General features: G+C 42.8%; 1 protein-coding gene across 1 annotated transcript in view; it reads right to left on the bottom strand.

Moving 5' to 3' along the window:
* Positions 1-23,904, bottom strand: part of DGKB (diacylglycerol kinase beta) — a 738,755-nt gene that overhangs the window by 324,140 nt on the left and 390,711 nt on the right. The window contains exon 20 of the mRNA XM_073582131.1: positions 23,599-23,663. Within this exon, the coding sequence (XP_073438232.1) occupies positions 23,599-23,663 (65 nt within the window). The remainder of the gene's footprint in view (positions 1-23,598; positions 23,664-23,904) is intronic.

Below are 23,904 nucleotides of genomic sequence, written 5' to 3' on the forward strand. Positions count from 1 at the left end.
AGTACAGACACAGAGGGCTATTATGTGCATGGAGGGTGTGAACAGATCATACGGGGTGGTGGATTCCAAAGAACTGGCGCAGCACGAGAGGAGTCTTGGAGATGGGAGTGGGAAGTTCGGATTATTGGGGATTTCAGTTTTACGTCATTATCAAGTTGTTTCTACTGAAACTCCCAACTAGGAGGAGAAGCCAGCTACTTCCTCCCAATATCAGATGACTATCTACAGTGTAGAAGAAGGAGATAGGAAAAGAAGGCAGCCATTGCTTCCCAGATATCGCATAACAATTTACACTGCACAGAAAATGTTTTCTACTAAAACCCAAGTGGAGGAATGACCCACCGATTTATTGCCTCGTATCAAAGGACATTTTGACTTTATAGGAAGGGGTTTCCACTGAAACCAGAATAAGGCCGGGGTCACGCTTGCGAGTGTGATGCGAGAAACTCGCGCGAGTCACTCGAATCAATACCCGGCACTGCCCCCGGCGGTTCTGACAGCTGCACAGAAATACATGCAGCTGCACACTTCGGTCCCGAGTACTGACCACTAGAGTTGAGCGAAACGGGTCGAAAAATTTCAAAAGTCGCCGACTTTTGGCAAAGTCGGGTTTCATGAAACGAAACCCGACCCTAGGATGAGGTCGGCCACAAGGTCGGCGACTTACGTGCCAAAGTCGCGTTTCAAAAGTTTGTTTTGCGCTCTTTTTCAGCCAATCAGGATCCACGGACACTGTGGGCAACGTGATGACATAGGCAGGGGTCACCACCATCTTTCAGAAGGGCATGCAAGTGATTGGCTTGCTTTGGTGGGCGTCACAGGGGTTATAAAAGGGTGTGCACGCCGACCGCCATCTTACTTCTGCCGATCTCAGTATAGGGAGAGGTTGCTGCTGCTGATTCTGTAGGGAGAGCGTTAGGCAGGGAAGAAGAAAAAAAAACTGCTTCTGCTGCTAGCGATTTTGCCTGTACAACACACCAGTCACTGTGTGTGCAGTGCAAGGGGAGGCTATATTGTGGTGGATCAGCGGTGTTGGTTGTTAGGCTGCCTTCTAAGGCTTCCTGACAGCTGCATTGCTGTTTACCCACTGCTCTGCAAACTGCTTTTTTAAAAGCAATCACAATTTTTTTTTTTGTCCTGCTGAGGTACTGAGCGTGCATTTTTTCACACCATACAGCGGTGTACGCTCCTCACACAGTACCGTGTAACGGCTGTTATCACAGCCACAGTGAAGCTATCTGTGTGTCACTCTGTGAGAATAAGTCGAGGACATGTTCCGTTCTTACAGACCTGCACCTACTAGTTTTGTCTAGCTTTCAAACAGTTAAATATGTTTGCTGTTTGATCACATTCAAAACTATAGAGAGACAGCGTGTGTCAGTCCGTATACTTAAAAAACACGGAGCTTGACAATTTTACGTACACCGGACAGCCGTGTACGTGCACGCTCCTCTCAGTACCGTGTAACGGCTGTTATCACGGCCACAGTGAAGCTATCTGTGTGTCACTGTGGAAGGATAAGTGGAGGACTTGTTCCGTTCTTACAGACCTACACTCTAGGGAGATTCCTATTCTGCCCAATTCTACATACACCTTGTAGTTTGTGATACACTAGCCAATTTCTGCCTGTGACATAGCGCTCTGATATTCAGTGGGCCTCACACAATCCAAAAGTGTTCAGTGTCCACTAGTGTGTGCAGAAATTCAAAATCTCCCTTATCCTGTAGTCACTTTTTTCACACCTGTGCCATCGAGCCTGTGACATAGCGCTCTGATGTTCAGTGGGCCTCACACAATCCATAAGTGTCCAGTGTCCACAAGTGTGTGCAGAAATTCAAAATCTCTGTGATCCTGTAGTCACTTTTTTCACACCTGTGCCATCGAGCCTGTGACATAGCGCTCTGATATTCAGTGGGCCTCACACAATCCAAAAGTGTCCAGTGTCCACTAGTGTGTGCAGAAATTCAAAATCTCCGTTATCCTCTAGTGACATTTTTCACACCTGTGCCATCGAGCCTGTGACATAGCGCTGTGATATTCAGTGGGCCTCACACAATCCATAAGTGTCCAGTGTCCACAAGTGTGTGCACAAATTCAAAATCTCTGTGATCCTGTAGTCACTTTTTTCACACCTGTGCCATCGAGCCTGTGACATAGCGCTCTGATATTCAGTGGGCCTCACACAATCCAAAAGTGTCCAGTGTCCACTAGTGTGTGCTGAAATTCAAAATCTCCCTTATCCTGTAGTCAATTTTTTCACACATGTGCCATCGAGCCTGTGACATAGAGCTCTGATATTCAGTGGGCCTCACACAATCCATAGGTGTCCAGTGTCCACAAGTGTGTGCAGAAATTCAAAATCTCCCCTGTCCTATAGACACCTTGTACCTTGTTTTACATTACTATATAGTTTGTTGGATTTTTTCTACATTTCTACAAAAAATGAGGAAGGCTGGTGGAAGAGGCCGTGGAATTGGGCGGGGGTTGGCAGCTGGTAATGATGGTGTTGGTGGTGGATCTGATGGTAGTGGCAAGAGCAAAATAGGACCGAATGCAGGAGGTGTTGAGCCTGCGTCATCGTCTGGCTCCATAAGGCTTCGAAGGCTTAGTTTTCTAGGAGTTGGCAAACCGCTTTTAAAGCCAGAGCATCAGGAAAAAGTTTTGTCTTACATTGCTGACTCAGCCTCCAGCTCTATCGCCTCCTCTTCTGAAGTTGTAAAAAGTAAAAGCACTGAGTCGTCATTGGAGGCTCATGTTCATGAACCACACCTTTCCTTGTGTCCTTCACCCCAACCAAGATTGAAGGATGACGCGGCCATACTACTGATTACTCCATGGAGCTGTTTTCACATACCATGCCTGGATTATCAAGTGAAATGGTGAATTACCCAGGCCAAGATGAATCTGACATGGAGTGCACTGATGCACAGCCGCTGATAGATGATTCTGCTGGTACATTCACTCAGAGCACTACATTGTCCTCGCAGTGTACAGAGCCAGATTCTGACCCTGATGAGACTCAGGTGCCCCTTCCCGCACACTATACCACCATACACGGTGACACAGAGGAAGGTGCACATGACATTGAAGAGGAGGTGATGGATGACCCAGTTGTTGACCCAGATTGGCATCCATTGGGGGAAGAGGGTGCTGCTTCCAATAGCTCAGATGAGGAGCATCCACAGCAGACATCGACATCGCAACAGCTGTTATCTGGCAGGCCCGGAGCACTCCAAAGACAGGTTCCAAAAGTCAAAAGAGTTGCTGGACAGCTTGTCCAGCGGGTCAAAAGATCACAGCGTGCTAGGCCGCAAAATGTCTGCCAAAGTAGGAAGAGTGCAGTGTGGCTCTTTTTTGAACAAAATCCTCATGATCAGGCCAAGGTTATCTGTAAGAAGTGCGCAAAAATTTGAATACCAGTTGCATGCTTAGACATTTAACCACCATGCACTTGCAAGCGTGGACACAACACCAAACCTCAAGTGCCACATGTGCAACTGATCACAAAGAAGGTAGTCAGCAACGCTACATTGTTTCCCCCACTGTAAGCCCACCGGTTAGCACAGCAGCAAATGTTGAGGTGTCGTTGCAAGGCCACAGCAGTCAGGGAATCCCACTGTTATATCAATGAAATACTGAATCTAGGCCATCAGAAAGAACACCAACTCCATCACCATCATCAACCCTCTCTCAGTCCGCCCTGTCCACCGCTACTTCCACCATATGCAGCTCTCAAGTCCAGCTCACCCTCCCAGACACTATGAGTAGGTCAAGAAAGTACTCAGTCTCTCATCCGCGTACACTGGGTTTGAACGCCCACATTGCCAAACTAATCTCGTTTGAGATGATGCCCTATCGGTTGGTGGAAAGCGCAGCTTTCCGCGAACTCATGGCCTATGCAGTACCACGCTATGACCTACCCAGTCGCCACTTCTTCTCTCGCAAAGCCATCCCAGCCCTCCACCATCATGTAAAAGACTGCATTGTCCATGCACTCAAGCAGTCAGTGAGTGGAAAGGTGCACCTCACAACTGATGCATGGTCCAGTCGGCATGGCCAGGGCCGTTACGTGTCCATCACTGCGCACTGGGTTAATGTGGTGATTTCAGGGTCCACAGGGGACAGCGGTGGTGGGACAGTGCTGCCTAGCCCACGGTATAGGAAGCAGTTGGCTGTAGGCGTTCGACCCTCCTCCTCCTCCTCCTCCAGAAGCGAAAGCTCGTCCACAGAGCGCAGTCGTACGAGCACTCCATCTGCAGCTGCCACTGTTGCACACGAGGTGTCCCCCTATCGAGCAGCTAGTGGAAAGCGTCAGCAGGCTGTGTTGCAGATGATGTGTTTGGGCGACAGACACACCGCCGAGGTGCTGGCCGAGTACTTGAAGCGACAAGCTGAGTCATGGCTGGGCAGTGTACATCTTGAGGCAGGCAAGGTAGTTAGTGATAACGGCCGTAATTTTGTGGCAGCCATAGCCCTTTCAAAACTCAGCCACATACCTTGCTTGGCTCACACCTTGAACCTGGTGGTGCAGTGCTTCCTCAAAAATTATCCGGAGTTAACAGCCCTGCTCCAGAAGGTGCGAAGACTGTGCGCGCACATCCGCCGGTCGCCTGTACACTCCGTTCGTATGCAGAAGCTGCAGCGATTGCTCCACCTTCCCAACCACCGCCTCATTATCGACATTGCAACAAGGTGGAACTCCACCCTGCACATGGTGGAGCGGCTGTGCGAGCATAGGCAGGCCATAATGCATTTGTGGGAGGATACACGGCCAGGCACTTTGAGAGCAGACATGGAGTTGACAGGTGTGCAGTGGTCGAAGCTGAAAGACCTCTGTAAAGTCCTTCAGTGTTTTGAGGAATGCACACGGCTGGTAAGCGCAGACGACGCCATCCTAAGCATGAGCATCCCACTTATGCGTCTGCTCATGCAAACTTTGACGCACCTTAAGGAGCAGGCGTCTGCAGCCAATGTTGACGAGGAGGGAATCCTTGATGACATTCAGCCATTGTCTGCTCAGGGACCTCTCCTGGACGAGGTGGAGGAAGAAGAGGAGGAGGAGGATGATGATGGGGATGATTACTTAGGGGAGGAGGATGCATCTCGTGGGGCAAGTGAAAATGTTGGCATGGCAAGGTCTGGTACAGGGTTTGTGCGTGACTGGAGGGATGTGGATTTGCCAGAAAGTGCTCCTCCACCCAGCACTCGCAGTGCATCATTGACACCGGGAACATTGGCCCACATGTCAGATTATGCCTTGCAGATCCTAAAAAGGGACCCCCGCATTGCCAAAATGATGAACGATGACGACTACTGCTTGGCCAGCATCCTGGATCCACGCTATAAAGGCAAATTACAAAACATCATGCCACAGGAGAAACTTGACCTAATATTGGCTAATAAACAAGCAACTCTGGTAAATCAGTTGCTTGAGGCATTCCCAGCACACAGCAGCGGTGATGGTTCTCACACGAGCCGTACGGGCCGGGGGCAGCTTGGCAGAGGTGTTCGTGGTGCACACAGCAGAAGTGGCGTTGGAGACAGGGGTTTCATGACAATGTTGTGGACTGATTTTTCAAGTACCGCTCACACAACTGGTAATACTGTATCGTTGGAAAGTGACAGGAGACAGCAGTTGTCAACTATGGTTACAAACTACTTTTCCTCCCAATGTTCTCCCACACAGGTCATTCCCCTTTGACTATTGGGCCGCTAAACTGGACACCTGGCCTGAATTGGCACAATATGCCTTACAGGAGCTCGCTTGCCCAGCTGCAAGTGTGCTATCGGAAAGAGTCTTCAGTGCAGCTGGATCAATCCTGACAGAAAAAAGGACCCGTCTGTCAACCCAAAATGTGGATGATCTAACTTTCATTAAAATGAACCATGCATGGGTTTCCAAGGATTTTGTCCCACCTTCCCCTGATGACACATAGGGTGACAGAAAAATGGCTTGCTTTGGTCCACCTCTTCCTGGGACTTGACCTATTTCGCCTTTTGCATCAGCTGAATGTCCAACATCAACATATGCCACTTTCTAAAACTCCCTAACTGTGCTGCCTCCCCCCCCATGGCCGGGGTCACCACCTAGCGCACGACACCGTGCGAGTGCCGTTGCCCTGGACAGGTGGGTAGGCCGACTCTTGGGCGCGGGCACTGGCACGGGGTCCCTCATAGTGCAATCAAGTGTCTCTGATGGTGGTGGTGCACACCCGCCGTCAGACACACCGCCGTACTATGAGGGGCCCAGTGCCAGTACCGACGCCCACGAGTGGGCCCCCCTTGCTTGGGCAGGGCCCCAGCATTTGCAATCTTTACCTCTCCCTGCTCCTCCGCTGTGTAGTCTGGGCCGTCAAATCCATACTGTGCCTGACACCGTCTGAGCCTGCCTCCTGATGTATAGACATATATTTTGAATGTGTACGCTATCCATACATGTTATCCGGGGATACGGTACCCTTTCTCACCTTTGTGCAATCACGTGCAAGCCATACTGGGCCTAACACCGTCTGAGCCTGCCTCCTGATGTATAGACATATATTTTGAATGTGTACGCTATCCATACATGTTATCCGGAGATACGGTACCCTTTCTCACCTTTGTGCAATCACGTGCAAGCCATACTGGGCCTAACACCATCTGAGCCCTGCCTCCTGATGTATAGACATATATTTTGAATGTGTACGCTATCCATACATGTTATCCGGGGATACGGTACCCTTTCTCACCTTTGTGCAATCACGTGTAATCCATACTTGGCGTGAGAAAGGCTGGCGAGCTGTTAAGCAAGCTACAGCACCTGTGGTTTGCACACGTAAGTTTTTCATTTTTTCAGGAATGACGGTTAGGCCTAATTCCGGAACTGCGGTTGACCTGCACTTACTGGGAAATCATCGTTCGCGGGTAATAATTGTAATCAGTGATCCCCATCACTAACGTTGTTCAGCGGGTTATCTGCACCTGTAAGCGACAAACGCTGGCCTTTTCAGTGTAGCGCACATGCATCCACGGACATGTAAGGGCATGACACACCACTTATTGGCCAATCTCATGTGCCAGAGCCTCACGTGTCCCTCTAGTAAGCCGGACTCGGACCGCGGGGCATGACGGAGTCTCGTTCGTTAACGGAATTAAGCTTGCAATGTGTGCATCTTTTCTGTAGCTGGCATGGTTGAGGTTTCCCAGGTGGAGTCGAATTTAACCGTAGGCTCCACTCCTGGTGGTGCCCTTCTGGACATTCCTTTAAGGTTCAGCTTTGCAACCATACTGCCCACGTAAAACAAACACTTTGCCTTCATGAACGCTGTTTGGAGGGTCATGACTCGTGGGAATAACGCCGCCCAATCAGTTAACCTGCTAGAGAGATCGTTCGTTACTCCCAAGCATGACATCACACTCCCTAGGAAGAAGGTAATGCCACTGTGGCGACCGTACTCCTGGGGGCGACACAAGTGCACTGATGCCCAGCCACTGCTCGATGAATCTGCTGGTACATTGACCCAGACCACTACATTCCCCTCGCACGCTACACGGCCTGAATCTGACCCTGATGAAACTCAGGTTACCCTTCCCATATACAGTTCCATCTTACACGGTGACAAAGAGGAAGCTGCAGATGAAAGTGCAGGTTCGGCCCACCCGCCATCAGACATACCACCGTACTATCAGGGGCCCTGTGCCAGTGCCGTCGCCAATGAGTGGGCCCCCCCTGCTTGCTCAGGATCACAGCACTTGCAAAGTTGAAATACTGTGCAGTGAGATGGAAGATGGGGACGACGAGGAGTCCAGACAAGTACAGGGATTCCCTAGCGAGGAGACTTATTTGATTGTTTTCAATGTTGGGACAGCAATTTTTGGGGAGCACTATACTCTGGAGAATGATAGATGGGGCCCACCATACACTGGAACATTCCAAAGGTGGACATCAGACACTGGAGCAGCATTTACAGGGCCCATTATACACTAGAGCATTAGAAATGGGGCCCATTATGTTTGGAGCATTATTTGGGCCCATAAGACAGTGGAGCTTCATCCATGGGGACCAACATATACTGTAGCATTATGTGGAGCTCATCATATACTGTTTCAAACATTATATGGGACCAATGATTCTGTATGGAGAAATAGATGGGCCTCGTCATGAGATGTGAAAAGTGAAGTATTTTTCTTTGTACTATACCGCTATTTCTCTGCCGTATCGGAGCATGATGAGTTGTGGTATGTGTTAAAGGGGCGCTCTTTCGCCCAGGGCACATGAAAACCTGGAGCCAGCCCTCCCCCCCCCCCACAACTTTAGCCAAATAACCCCCATTTTTAAGTGTGTAACTTGTATTATGAAGTTAATTAAGGTTGACAAGCTTAAGTAAGATGAATTGATGCTTTTGGCATTCAAATGGGCACTGTAGGTGTGTTTCCTGTCCTCCTCTCACTGCCGACTTTTATTCCCCATTGACTTACATTGGGTTTCGTGTTTCTGGACGACCCCGACTTTTCCCTATAATCGGCCGATCTTGCTCGACCCGACTTTTGGAAAAGTCGGGTTTCACGAAACGAAACTCGACCCTAAAAAACCAAAAGTCGCTCAACTCTACTGACCACAGCGCCAGGTATTGATGTGAGAGACTCGCGCGAGTTTCTCGCATCACACTCGCAAGTGTGACCCCGGCCTAAGAGGAGAAGTCTGCTACTTCCGACCACACTGATCCTCTCTGGTGTCACATGACAGCGCTGTACAGGAATGACTAATGTTACATACACAATTCTTGTTCTGAATTTTCATCAACCTTAGTGAGCAATAGGCTGACTCTGAATAGAAGTGTCATCTAGCATCTCTCTGATTAGGGAAGAGAGGTGGTGAGCTGTGACCATTACCTACTGTGAAAATAGAGGTGTTTTCAGTCATGATACGGGATAAGGAGGAGGTGAGCTGTGACATCTCCTATTGTGAATAATGGATCCTGTGTTATATACTGGATATAGAGATGTTATCAGTCATTGTACAGGAGGAAGAGGTGAGCTGTGACATCATCTATTGTGAATGATGGATCTTCTGCTATTTAGTGTATATAGAGATGTTATCAGTCATTGTACAGGAGGGGGAGGAGGTGAGCTCTGACATCACCTATTGTGAATGGTGGATCCTGTGTTATCCATTGTATATAGAGGTGTTATCAGTCATTGTACAAGAGGAGGAGGAGGTGAGCTGTGACATCATTGATAGTAAATGGTGGATCCTGTGTTGTCTACTGTATATAGAGGTGTTATCAGTCATTGTACAGAAGGAGGAGGTGAGCTGTGACATCCTTAATAGTAAATGGTGGATCCTGTGTTGTCTACTGTATATAGAGGTGTTATTAGTCATTGTACAGGAGGAGGAGGTGAGCTGTGACATCATTGATAGCAATGGTGGATCCTGTGTTTTCCATTCTATAATAATCGTATAATCTAATTTGTATAATAATGACTATAAAAAGTCTTCTATAATGAGCAGTAAGCATGAGACTAGTATTAGACCTACCAAGAAGTGTGAAAACTGCAAGATTTAATTAAAATTAAAAAGAAACATTGCCAAAATACATTTAACATAAAAACTTAATTTAAACAAAAATTCATTTTCTGATGACGGAATCTCTGTAATGAAGTTCTTTCAAGCTAAACATTTCAAGCTATGCTAAGGAAAGATGCTGGTTATTATCTTGTATTAATGGTAGAATGGCGTGCACTTGCGTCATTAAAAGGGCAAGGTGCTGGTGAAATGGACCCCGTGGGACCCAGATGAGCACAAGAAATCTAATTCACCGCACAGGTTTCTTGTATATTATGCAAAATTAGTGAATTTTATTCAAAAATATCCAGTCCACAGAAAAAAGTGCCAAAGCAGAAAATTAGTATATACAGCCTAGATACCCATAGCCAACGTTTCGATCCTCCCGGATCTTAGTCATGGGGTACTTGGTAACTGTAGTATCAGAGATGTGGCACTTGTAATAAATGTGAATCCCCTTAGGGTGTCCTCAGGGTGTCAGGCTGAGGTTTGCGGTGGCCATGGTAGAAAGCTTGGGGCCTGAGGGGTGGTGTAGATCATAAGATAGAGGCGGCGCTCCTGCACCCTGCCCTGTCCACTGGATGTGTTGGTTATTATCTTATGACATTGGACATGAATGGCTACAACGAGCAGCCACATTGCCCAAAGTGATGTAAAGTGTGTATGAGGCATCACATGAGGAGACTTGATCAAGGGTCATTTGTCAATGATCGATAGGTGTAGATCCATCCCACCAGCTAGAACTCTACCTGCCATGGTACCTCTCTGATTTCCTCCTATTGATTCATTAAAATTCCTTATTTGATCAGACAGATGAACCTTTTATAACACTTCTAGAGACAATACGGCAATCACAGAGTTTGAGAGGAAGGGCACAGGGATTTGCATGTGCTACATCGATATGCAAAACGAGAAGCTATAAGCTATTATTCGGTATTTGGTGACAAAATATCTCAGGAAAGTTCTGGACATGTTTTGCATGGAAGTGAAACATGTCCAAAACAGCAAATAAGCAACTCATCTCGCCTATGCAAAACATAATAACGAGACCCGAGACTGAAATGTACACCTTGTGTTTCAATGGAAAGTGTCTGATTTACATGTGACAGGCCTGGAAGTTTATATTTAAAAAGTAAGTACATAGTCTGCTATCCAGTTAGGCAAACCATATGAAAGGGTTCATAGGGGGACAAGAGTAATCCATTTTCTTTCCCCTATAAAATTGGATTTCTAACCACAAGATGCAATGGCAAATTCACAACAGGAGCATAGTATGAATGTAAAGAAAAACTGCCCCTATGTACAAGAATATAACTACTATAATACTGCTCCTATGTCCAAGAATATAACTACTATAATACTGCTCCTATGTACAAGAATATAACTACTATAATACTGCCCCTATGTACAAGAATATAACTACTATAATACTGCCTCCTATGTACAAGAATATAACTACTATAATACCGCCCCTATGTACAAGAATATAACTACTATAATACTGCCCATATGTATAAGAATATAATTACTATAATACTGCCCCTATGTACAAGAATATAACTACTATAATACTGCCCATATGTATAAGAATATAACTACTATAATATTGCCCCTATGTACAAGAATATAACTACTATAATACTACCCCAATGTACAAGAATATAACTACTATAATACTGCCCCTATGTACAAGAATATAACTACTATAATACTGCCCCTATGTACAAGAATATAACTACTATAATACTGCCCATATGTATAAGAATATAACTACTATAATACTGCCTCCTATGTATAAGAATATAACTACTATAATATTGCCCCTATGTACAAGAATATAACTACTATAATACTGCCCCAATGTACAAGAATATAACTACAATAATACTGCCCCTATGTACAAGAATATAACTACTATAATACTGCCCCTATGTACAAGAATATAACTACTATAATACTGCCCATATGTATAAGAATATAACTACTATAATACTGCCCCTATGTACAAGAATATAACTACTATAATACTGCTCTTATGTACAGGAATATAACTACTATAATACTACTCCTATATACAAGAATATAACTACTATAATACTGCCCCTATGTATAAGAATATAACTACTATAATACTGCTCCTATGTACAAGAATATAACTACTATAATACTGCTCCTATGTACAAGAATATAACTATTATAATACTGCCCCTATGTACAAGAATATAACTATTATAATACTGCCCCTATGTACAAGAATATAACTATTATAATACTGCTCCTATGTATAAGAATATAACTACTATAATACTGCTCCCTATGTACAAGAATATAACTACTATAATACTGCCCCCTATGTACAAGAATATAACTACTATAATACTGCCCCTATATACAAGACTATAACTATTATAATACTGCCCCTATATACAAGAATATAACTACTATAATACTGCCCCTATGTAAAAGAATATAACTACTATAATACTGCCCCTATGTACAAGAATAGAACTACTATAATACTGCTCCTATGTACAAGAATAGAACTACTATAATACTGCCCCTATGTACAAGAATATAACTACAATAATACTGCTCCTATGTACAAGAATATAACTACTATAATACTGCTCCTATGTACAAGAATATAACTACTATAATACTGCTCCTATGTACAAGAATATAGCTACTATAATACTGCCCCCTATGTACAAGAATATAACTACTATAATACTGCCCCTATGTACAAGAATATAACTACTATAATACTGCTCCTATGTACAAGAATACAACTACTATAATACTGCTCCTATGTACAAGAATACAACTACTATAATACTGCTCCTATGTACAAGAATATAACTATTATAATACTGCCCCTATGTACAAGAATATAACTACTATAATACTGCCCCTATGTACAAGAATATAACTACTATAATACTGCCCATATGTATAAGAATATAACTACTATAATACTGCCCCTATGTACAAGAATATAACTACTATAATACTGCCCTTATGTACAGGAATATAACTACTATAATACTGCTCCTATATACAAGAATATAACTACTATAATACTGCCCCTATGTATAAGAATATAACTACTATAATACTGCTCCTATGTACAAGAATATAACTACTATAATACTGCTCCTATGTACAAGAATATAACTATTATAATACTGCCCCTATGTACAAGAATATAACTATTATAATACTGCCCCTATGTACAAGAATATAACTATTATAATACTGCTCCTATGTATAAGAATATAACTACTATAATACTGCTCCCTATGTACAAGAATATAACTACTATAATACTGCTCCTATGTACAAGAATATAACTACTATAATACTGCCCCCTATGTACAAGAATATAACTACTATAATACTGCCCCTATATACAAGACTATAACTACTATAATACTGCCCCTATGTACAAGAATATAACTACTATAATACTGCTCCTATGTACAAGAATAGAACTACTATAATACTGCCCCTATGTACAAGAATATAACTACTATAATACTGCTCCTATGTACAAGAATAGAACTACTATAATACTGCCCCTATGTACAAGAATATAACTACTATAATACTGCTCCTATGTACAAGAATATAACTACTATAATACTGCTCCTATGTACAAGAATATAACTACTATAATACTGCCCCTATGTACAAGAATATAACTACTATAATACTGCTCCTATGTACAAGAATATAACTACTATAATACTGCTCCTATGTACAAGAATATAACTACTATAATACTGCCCCCTATGTACAAGAATATAACTACTATAACACTGCCCCTATGTACAAGAATATAAGTACTATAACACTGCCCCTATGTACAAGAATATAACTACTATAATACTGCTCCTATGTACAAGAATATAACTACTATAATGCTGCTCCTATGTACAAGAATAGAACTACTATAATACTGCCCCCTATGTACAAGAATATAACTACTATAATACTGCTCCTATGTTCAAGAATATAACTACTATAATACTGCCCCTATGTACAAGAATATAACTACTATAATACTGCCCCTATGTACAAGAATATAACTACTATAACACTGCCCCTATGTACAAGAATATAAGTACTATAACACTGCCCCTATGTACAAGAATATAACTACTATAATACTGCTCCTATGTACAAGAATATAACTACTATAATGCTGCTCCTATGTACAAGAATAGAACTACTATAATACTGCCCCCTATGTACAAGAATATAACTACTATAATACTGCTCCTATGTTCAAGAATATAACTACTATAATACTGCCCCTATGTACAAGAATATAACTACTATAATACTGCCCCTATGTACAAGAATATAACTACTATAATGCTGCTCCTATGTACAAGAATAGAACTACTATAATACTGCCCCCTATGTACAAGAATATAACTACTATAATACTGCTCCTATGTTCAAGAATATAACTACTATAATGCTGCTCCTATGTACAAGAATAGAACTACTATAATACTGCCCCCTATGTACAAGAATATAACTACTATAATACTGCTCCTATGTTCAAGAATATAACTACTATAATACTGCCCCTATGTACAAGAATATAACTACTATAATACTGCCCCTATGTACAAGAATATAACTGCTATAATACTGCTCCTATGTACAATAATATATCTACTATAATACTGCTCCTATATTCCAGTACATTGAATATAACCGTTTTAACACTGTCATCTGGATATGTACGGTTTATTGGGTCGGTAAATGCTTTGCTCACAGTACGGATATGTTAGTAGTAGAAGTTTCTTATAATAATTAGAATGTTTTCATTAGATTTTTCTACATTTCAATTAGCACGCCGTCTATTCTCCAGTAATACTCACTTTACACTTTGTCACAGAAGTTTAACAGATTAAATGGCTTTTTCCACTTTGCTTTCAGATAAATAATAAAAGAAAAGCGTTTTATTGATTTTAGATTAATTTACATTCCAGTTCTTAAAGTTGTTTCACATCAGCACCCTGCTGGCTTTACACATTTCTCCCCCTCGGATCAGACCCGGGCCTGTTACAGTGATTATACCCTGATTATTTATTCTCTAATTAGAGAGTACGGCGCGATCAGTTTAAATTAAATGAGAGAAATACATTAAGAATGATCGAGTCTTACTCATCAATATTATTCAACTACACTTTTTTCTGTTATTTTTTGAATTTTAAGTGTGATACTCCGACAAATGCATTTTCGGTCAATGGGCCCAACAGACCACACATAGACAATAACTAACAAATTCATGTCAGTGGTTAGTGAGCATTAGTGATTTTCTACACCCACCATGGTACTATGCACTGTTATCTGTGAAGTGGTTTCGTGAACAATACAGTACAGACACTTGTGGGATTCCTGCTCTCCTGTCTCTTTGTAGTGCAACTTTAAAAGCAGTACCAGCATGGAGAACATTATACAGCAGTGTATCTGTGAATCCAGCTATGAGATAAAATAAATTGTGCAATTTAGTCCACAGCCACTAAGGTACTATGCACTAGTTAAGTCTGTTATATGTGTTTGTGGACAATACAGTATAGAGACTTGTGGGATTCCTGCTCGCCTGTCTCTTTGTAGTGCGAGTGGCGGTGGTGTATCATCCTCGTGGCCCATCAGTTCCTGGATCACTTTGCCACTTGGCTTCCACATTTTCTCTCCTGTGATATCACCACCCTCATCATGGGAAACTTCAACATCCCCATTGCTTTTCCCCTCTCCCCATCTGCTACTCACCTTTTATCTCTAACCTCCTCCTTCGTCCTTTCACGACTTACTAACTCTCCTACGCATGAAGACGGAAACTCCCTCAACTTGGTCTTCTCCCGGCTTTGCTCAGTGTATGATTTTACCAACTCCCCTCTCCCGCTCTCTGACCACAATCTTTTTTTCTGGGTTAAGAACTGCCATAACGCTCAGAACACCCCCACTTTCCAGACTTATGGAAACATACAGGCCATTAACTCCCAGAAACTTATGAAGGACCTGTAGTCATCATTGGCCCCTATCTCCTCCCTCTCATGTCCTGATTCTGCACTGAAGCATTACAATGAAACACTGCAATGTTCCTGGATGAAGCTGCACCTCCTATACATAGAACAACTCGGCACAGACAGCGACAACCCTGGCACACGCTGCAAACCTGTTTCCTACAGCGGTGCTCCAGGTGCGCCTAACGTCTGTGGAGAAAATCCAATCTACATGAAGAATTCATCCATTATAAGTTTATGCTTAGAACATACAACACTGCCCTTCACCTCTCCAAACAAATCTATTTCACCCTCATCACCTCACTGTCCAATAACCCGAAACGTCTCTTTGACAATTTTCATTCCCTACTCAACCCAAGAGTACAGGCCTCATCCACAGATCTCCATGCTGATGATCTGGCCATTTTTTTCAAAGAATATTATTGACTATATCCAACAGGAAATTTTCTCCCAATTCCCTCATACCATGCACTATCCTCCCTCCCCCACCTGATTTTGAACCAGTCACAGAAGAAGTAAGCAGGCTCCTTGCATCTTCTCACCCAACCACTTGCACCAGTGACCCCATTCAGTCACATCGCCTCCAGTCGCTTTCCCCTGCTGTCACCACGCACCTAACAAAAATATTTAACCACTCACTCTCTTCCGGTATCTTTCCCTCCTCATTTAAGCATGCCATCATACATCCACTACTTAAAAAAAATCCCTCGACCAAAACTGTGCCGCTAACTATAGACCTGTCTCTAATCTTCCCTTCATCTCTAAACTCCTGGAACGCCGGGTCCACTCCCGTCTTATCCGCTATCTCTCTGATAACTCTCTTCTCGACCCTCTCCAATCCGGTTTCCGCTCTTTACCCTCTACTGAAACTGCCCTCACTAAAGTCTCTAATTATCTACTAACAGTTAAATCAAATGGTCATTACTCCATGCTAATTCTCTTGGATCTCTCTGCAGCATTCAACATTGTGGATCATCAGCTCCTCCTCACTATGCTCCGTTCTCCCTGGTTCTCCTCCTATCTCTCTGACCGCTCCTTCATTCACTGTATCTTTTGCTGGCTCCTCCTCCTCTCATTTTCCCCTTACTGTTGGGGTTCCTCAAGGATCAGACCTAGGTCCCCTCCTCTTCTCCTTGTAAACTGCAATCAGTAGATTTGGTTTCCAGTACCATCTCTATGCTGATGACACCAATTATACACCTCATCTCCTGACATCACGCCTACATCATTAGGAAACACCAGTGATTGTCTTACCATTGTCTCCAACATCATGTCCTCCCTCTATCTGAAACTGAACCTGTCAAACACTGAACTCCTTGTGTTTCCTCCCTCTACTAACCTACCTATGCCTGACATTGCCATTTCCGTGTGTGGTTCCACCATTACTCACCAGCACCATGCCCGCTGTCTTGGGGTCATACTTAATTCAGCGCTTTCATTCACCTCCCACATCCGATCACTGGCTCGCTCTTGTCATCTGCACCTCAAAAACATTTCTAGAATTCGACCTTTTCTTACCTTTGACTCTGCAAAAACTCTTACTGTTTCTCTTATTCATTCTCGTCTCGACTATTGTAACTCTCTTCTAATCGGTCTCCCTCTTACCAAACTCTCCCCTCTCCAATCTGTCTTGAATGCTGCAGCCAGGATCATATTCCTCACCAATCGTTACACCGATGCCTCTACCTTGTGCCAGTCATTGCACTGGCTACCCATCCACTCCAGAATCCAGTACAAACTTATTACCCTCACCCACAAAGCCCTCCATGGCTCAGCACCACCCTACATCTCCTCCCTTGTTTCAGTATACCACCCTACCCGCGCCCTCCGTTCTGCTGATGACCTGAGGTTAGCATCCTCAATAGTCAGAACCTCCCACTCCCGTCTCCAAGACTTTACACGTGCCGCGCCAATTCTTTGGAATGCACTTCCCAGGTCAATACGATTAGTCCCCAATCCCCACAATTTTAAGCATGTCCTGAAAACGCATTTATTCAGACTGGCCTACCTCCTCAACACATTAGCCTAACCTATCCCTGTGTGGCAGAGCCAAAAGTTTTACCATAACCAGGTTCCCAGCATCATGTTCCCACATGCTTTATGCATCCAATAGCCCTCTGTGTCCGTACTGTCACACACCTAACATTATGGCTGGTCCATACAATCAGGGCAACTGTTACCACTCACCTTTCGTGTCTCCCTCTTTCCTCATAGACTGTAAGCTTGCGAGCAGGGCCCTCATTCCTCTTGGTATTTGTTATAATCTACTGTATGTGATTATTGTTATGCTGTAATGTCTATTGTCTGTACAAATCCCCTCTGAAATGTAAAGTGCTGCGGAATATGTCGGCGCTATAAAAATAAAATTTATTATTATTATTATTATTATTATTCCTCACCAATCGTTACACCGATGCCTCTACTTTGTGTCAGTCATTACACTGGTTACCCATCCACTCCACAATTCAATATAAACTTATTATTCTCACCCACAAAGCCCTCCATGGCTCAGCACCACCCTACATCTCCTCCCTCATCTCAGTCTACCACCCTACTCATGCCCTCCGTTCTGCTGATTACCTGAGGTTAACATCCTCAGTAATCAGAACCTCCCACTCCCGTCTCCAAGACTATACACGTGCTGCGCCAGTTCTTTGGAATGCGCTACCCAGGATAATTCGATTAATCCTCAATACCCACAGTTTTAACCGTGCCCTAAAAACGCATTTGTTCACACTGGCCTATCGCCTCAACACATTAATCTAACTAATCCTTTGTGGGACAGTCAAAAGTTCTACCATAACCAGGTTCCTCGTATCATGTTCTCACATGCTTTATGCATTTAATAGCCCTCTCTGTCTGTACTTTTACCTATTCTGGCTGATAAACGGTTCATGCAGCATTACATCAACACCCGATTCTTACACTATGGCTGGTCCGAACAACGAAGGCAACTGTTACCACCCACCTTTCGTGTCTCCCCTTTTTTCCTCATAGACTGTAAGCTTGCGAGCAGGGCCCTCACTCCTCTTGGTATTTGTTATAATCTATGTGATTATTGTTATGCTGTAATGTCTATTGTCTGTACAAATCCCCTCCGAAATGTAAAGTGCTGCGGAATATGTTGGCGTTATAGAAATATTATTATTATTATTATTAGTGCAAGTTTAAACGCAGGAGCAGCAGCATGGATGAAATTATACAGGAGTACTGAGCAATGTAGCTTTGCATCCAGCTATGAGATTAAATAAAAGATGCATCATAGTCTCCATGTGTCTCTGTGCTTTTCTTTCTCTCACTCACTTTGCTCTCGTTCCTCCCTGCTTCGCTATGGACTTTCATAGACATCCGTAATCTGATTCCTCAGTGAGTTGTCAGTCCATCTTGTCTTGAGCAGGACAGATTTTAGCAGTTTTTCAAAGTGAATGATGAGTTCAGGAAGTAGTGAGAGGAGAAGATGTGGCTTATAAGTGGAGAAAGAAGCAGATTTCTCTGATCATATATATTACAAAGTATCTTACATTCTCTTGTCCTATTGATTCACGCAAAGTTGGTTAAAATGACCGTTAACAACTTATTGCTCAAGGTTTATGGGCTTAAATGATTTGAGATTTAGCACGGCGATTGACGAGCCCTAGAATGGTCGAGATGTCCCGTCCAGGATCCTGTAGTTTCAATGACGAGAGCAACATTGTATCCTTCAAGACCTATTATTTCTTATGTTATTTTCCAAAACCCTAGAAGATTTTTTATGTTTAATATAAAAACATAAAAGCCCAGATTAGTCATCTGTTGTTTTTTTTTTTTTTTTTTGAGACTATTCTTTTTTTTGTCTTGCATTCTTTGTCAAAGCTCTTTTTTTCCACCCGATTCCTTAAAATGGGTTGATAAATTTTGCAAACAATAAAAGTTGCACCTTTCAGAATAAAATGTTAGAATGTCGCTAAGATTTATGCTAGAATTTCTGATGAAAAAAATTACTTCAGGGACGGGAATCGACTGGAGCACATTTGCACAAAAATGTCACCACTTTTTAAAAAAAAAAAAAAAAGAATCCAAATGATGCATCGGCACGGCAGCAAACATTTGGATCAAAAAAATGGAGACTTTTTCCTGTTTTTAAGTACATTTTTTTGGTAAAATAAATGAAAACAACTACAACTTGTCCTGCGAAAAGCAAGTCCTCGTACGGAATAATTAAGGTTCTTGTATGATGAGAAGACTGGAGATTTGCATGAAAAGAGGAACTTCTAGAACCAGTTGGGACTAGTGTTGAGCATTCCGATACCGCAAGTATCGGGTATCGGCCGATACTTGCTGTATCGGAATTCCGATACCGACTTCCGATATTTTTTCAATATCGGAATTCGGCATCGGAATCGGAAGTTCAGTTGATTGACAGCCTGACGTCATCATGATGCGCGGTGTGTGCGCATCATGATGCGCCGTCATTTCGGGCCTTCCGGGGGTCTCTGCCGGCCTGCCGGGGGGCTGTGCCGGCCTGCCGGGGGGCTGTGCCGGCCTGCCGGTGGTCTGTGCACCCTGTGGGGGTCTGTACCGGCCTGCCGGGGGGGCTGTGCCGGCCTGCCGGTGGTCTGTGCACCCTGTGGGGGTCTGTACCGGCCTGCCGGGGGGCTGTGCCGGCCTGCCGGGGGGCTGTGCTGATGTCCGGGGGTCTGTGCAAGCATCGTCCGATGGGACTACAAGTCCCATCTGGCGATGCCTGCTACCATGACAGTGATTGACACATTAGCCAATGATGGGACAGTAGTAGTCCCATCATCCGGCTAATGTGTTAAATGTTAAAAAAAAAAAATACTACATACATACTACATGCTACATACATACTACATGCTACATACATACTACATATATACTACATACATACTACATACATGCTACATACATGCTGCATGCTACATACATACTACATGCATGCTACATGCATGCTACATACATACTACATGCTACATACATACCACATACATACTACATACATACTACATACATACTACATGCTACATACATACTACATATATACTACATGCATGCTACATACATACTACATGCTACATACATACCACATACATACTACATACATACTACATATATACTACATGCATGCTACATACATACTACATGCTACATACATACCACATACATACCACATACATGCTACATACATACTACATGCTACATACATACCACATACATACCACATACATGCTACATACATACTACATGCTACATACATACTACATGCATACTACATGCATACTACATACATACTACATGCTACATACATACCACATACATACTACATACATGCTACATACATACTACATATATACTACATACATGCTACATACATACTACATATATACTACATGCATGCTACATACATACTACATATATACTACATGCATGCTACATACATACTGCATGCTACATGCATGCTACATACATACTACATACATACTACATGCTACATACATACCACATATATACTACATACATACAATACATTCATACAATACATACATAGACATACAGTACATATAACATAGAGTAACATACTTACCAATACTTGTCACATTGTTCCCCGAAGCCATTGTCTTTTCCGGAATAAATATTAACATAACAAACCACAAAAATACTCACCCACGATCCGAAGCAGTCCACGAGTGTGTCCCACGACGATCTTGGGTAGAGAACTGCAGCATCAGATGATGCTGCCGTTCTCTACGGGCTGCAGGAATCCAATGACGGAAGGTAGGTATCCTTCCGCACTGTATTCCTCCGCCACTTAAAAAAAAAAAGTCCCTAGTCTCACTTTATGCCATTGCTGTGTGGGAATTTCCCACACAGCAATGGCATAAAGTGAGACTAGGGACTTTTTTTTTTTTAAGTGGCGGAGGAATACAGTGCGGAAGGATACCTACCTTCCGTCATTGGATTCCTGCAGCCCGTAGAGAACGGCAGCATCAGCTGATGCTGCAGTTCTCTACCCAAGATCGTCGTGGGACACACTCGTGGACTGCTTCGGATCGTGGGTGAGTATTTTTGTGGTTTGTTATGTTAATATTTATTCCGGAAAAGACAATGGCTTCGGGGAACAATGTGACAAGTATTGGTAAGTATGTTACTCTATGTTATATGTACTGTATGTCTATGTATGTATTGTATGAATGTATTGTATGTATGTAGTATATATGTGGTATGTATGTAGCATGTAGTATGTATGTAGTATGTATGTAGCATGCATGTAGCATGCAGTATGTATGTAGCATGCATGTAGTATATATGTAGTATGTATGTAGCATGCATGTAGTATATATGTATGAATGTATGTAGCATGTAGTATGTATGTGGTATGTATGTAGCATGTAGTATGTATGTAGTATGCATGTAGTATGTATGTAGTATGTATGTAGTATATATGTAGTATGTATGTAGCATGTAGTATGTATGTAGCATGCATGTAGTATATATGTAGTATATATGTAGCATGTAGCATGTATGTAGTATGTATGTGGTATGTATGTAGCATGTAGTATGTATGTAGCATGCATGTAGTATATATGTAGTATGTATGTAGCATGTAGTATGTATGTAGTATGTATGTAGTATATATGTAGTATGTATGTAGCATGTAGTATGTATGTAGCATGCATGTAGTATATATGTAGTATATATGTAGCATGTAGCATGTATGTAGTATGTATGTGGTATGTATGTAGCATGTAGTATGTATGTAGCATGCATGTAGTATATACGTAGTATGTATGTAGCATGTAGTATGTATGTAGCATGCATGTAGTATATATGTAGTATGTATGTAGCATGTAGTATGTATGTAGCATGCATGTAGTATATATGTAGTATGTATGTAGCATGTAGTATGTATGTAGCATGCATGTAGTATATATGTAGTATGTAGCATGTAGTATGTATGTAGCATGCATGTAGTATATATGTAGTATGTAGCATGTAGTATGTATGTAGCATGCATGTAGCATGTACTATGTATGTAGCATGCATGTAGTATATATGTGTTATGTATGTAGCATGTAGCATGCATGTAGCATGCATGTAGTATGTATGTAGTATGTATGTAGTATATATGTGGTATGTATGTAGCATGTAGTATGTATGTAGCATGTAGTATGTATGTAGCATGCAGTATGTATGTAGTATGTATGTAGTATATATGTAGTATGTATGTTGCATGTAGTATTTATGTAGTATGAATGTAGCATGTATGTAGCATGTATGTAGTATGTAGTATGAATGTAGCATGTATGTAGTATGTATGTTGTATGTATGTAGCATGTAATTTTTTTTTTTTTTTTTTACATTCAACACATTAGCCGGATGATAGGACTATTACTGTCCCATTACTTGTAGTCCCATCGGACGATGCCTGCACAGACCCCCGAAGCCTGCACAGACCACCGGCAGGCCGGCACAGCCCCCCGGCAGGCCGGCACAGCCCCCCGGAGCCTGCACAGCCCCCCGGCAGGCCGGCACAGCCCCCCGGCAGGCCGGCACAGCCCACCGGAGCCTGCACAGACCACCGGCAGGCCGGCACAGACCACCGGAGCCTGCACAGACCCCCTGGCAGGCCGGCACAGCCCCCCGAAAGGCCCGTACAGACCCCAGAGAGGCTGTACAAGGGCAGGAAAGGGTTTTTCTTATTCCGATACCGGAAGTCCCATAGACTTGAATGGGACTTCCGGTATCGGAATCGGCGATACCGATACTTTTTTTAAAGATCGGCCGATACCATCCGATACGATACTTTGAAGTATCGGACGGTATCGCTCAACTCTAGTTGGGACCATTCCTAGAACTTTAGGTTCACAATTTGGAGTTGAAACGTTGGGCTTCAGGAGGATGGACACCACACGGCTATTTTTCCACCAAATACAAATGAATTATAGGAATATAAGAAGCAACTTTATTAAAAAAAAAAAAAAAACAAGAAAAAAACAATCCTGGACCTCTTACCTACTGTTGAACTTTTCGGGATGTTTTTCTCGCATCATATGAAATCTGTGAGCGATGGATGCATCCTGGAAGACAAAAGAACATTGTTTTTTTTGGTTTTTTTTTTCCAAATTTGCTTATACTCAAATGTATAGAGCACGGATATGATACAGGTAGAGAGTTTCTAGATGTGATGACTACTTTAATTGTGACCTCATGTCTCCACCAACAATTCTTAACTTCTCCACTTCCTAGACCCTTGTGGGGTGGAGAAAATGGAGTTGGACATAAGGGTTAAGTAAAAGTCAAATTTTCTTGTTGTGCACG

Source organism: Dendrobates tinctorius, unplaced genomic scaffold, assembly GCF_039654945.1.
Source record: "Dendrobates tinctorius isolate UK_male_01 unplaced genomic scaffold, ASM3965494v1 ptg000070l, whole genome shotgun sequence".
Taxonomy (NCBI): Eukaryota; Metazoa; Chordata; class Amphibia; order Anura; family Dendrobatidae; genus Dendrobates; species Dendrobates tinctorius.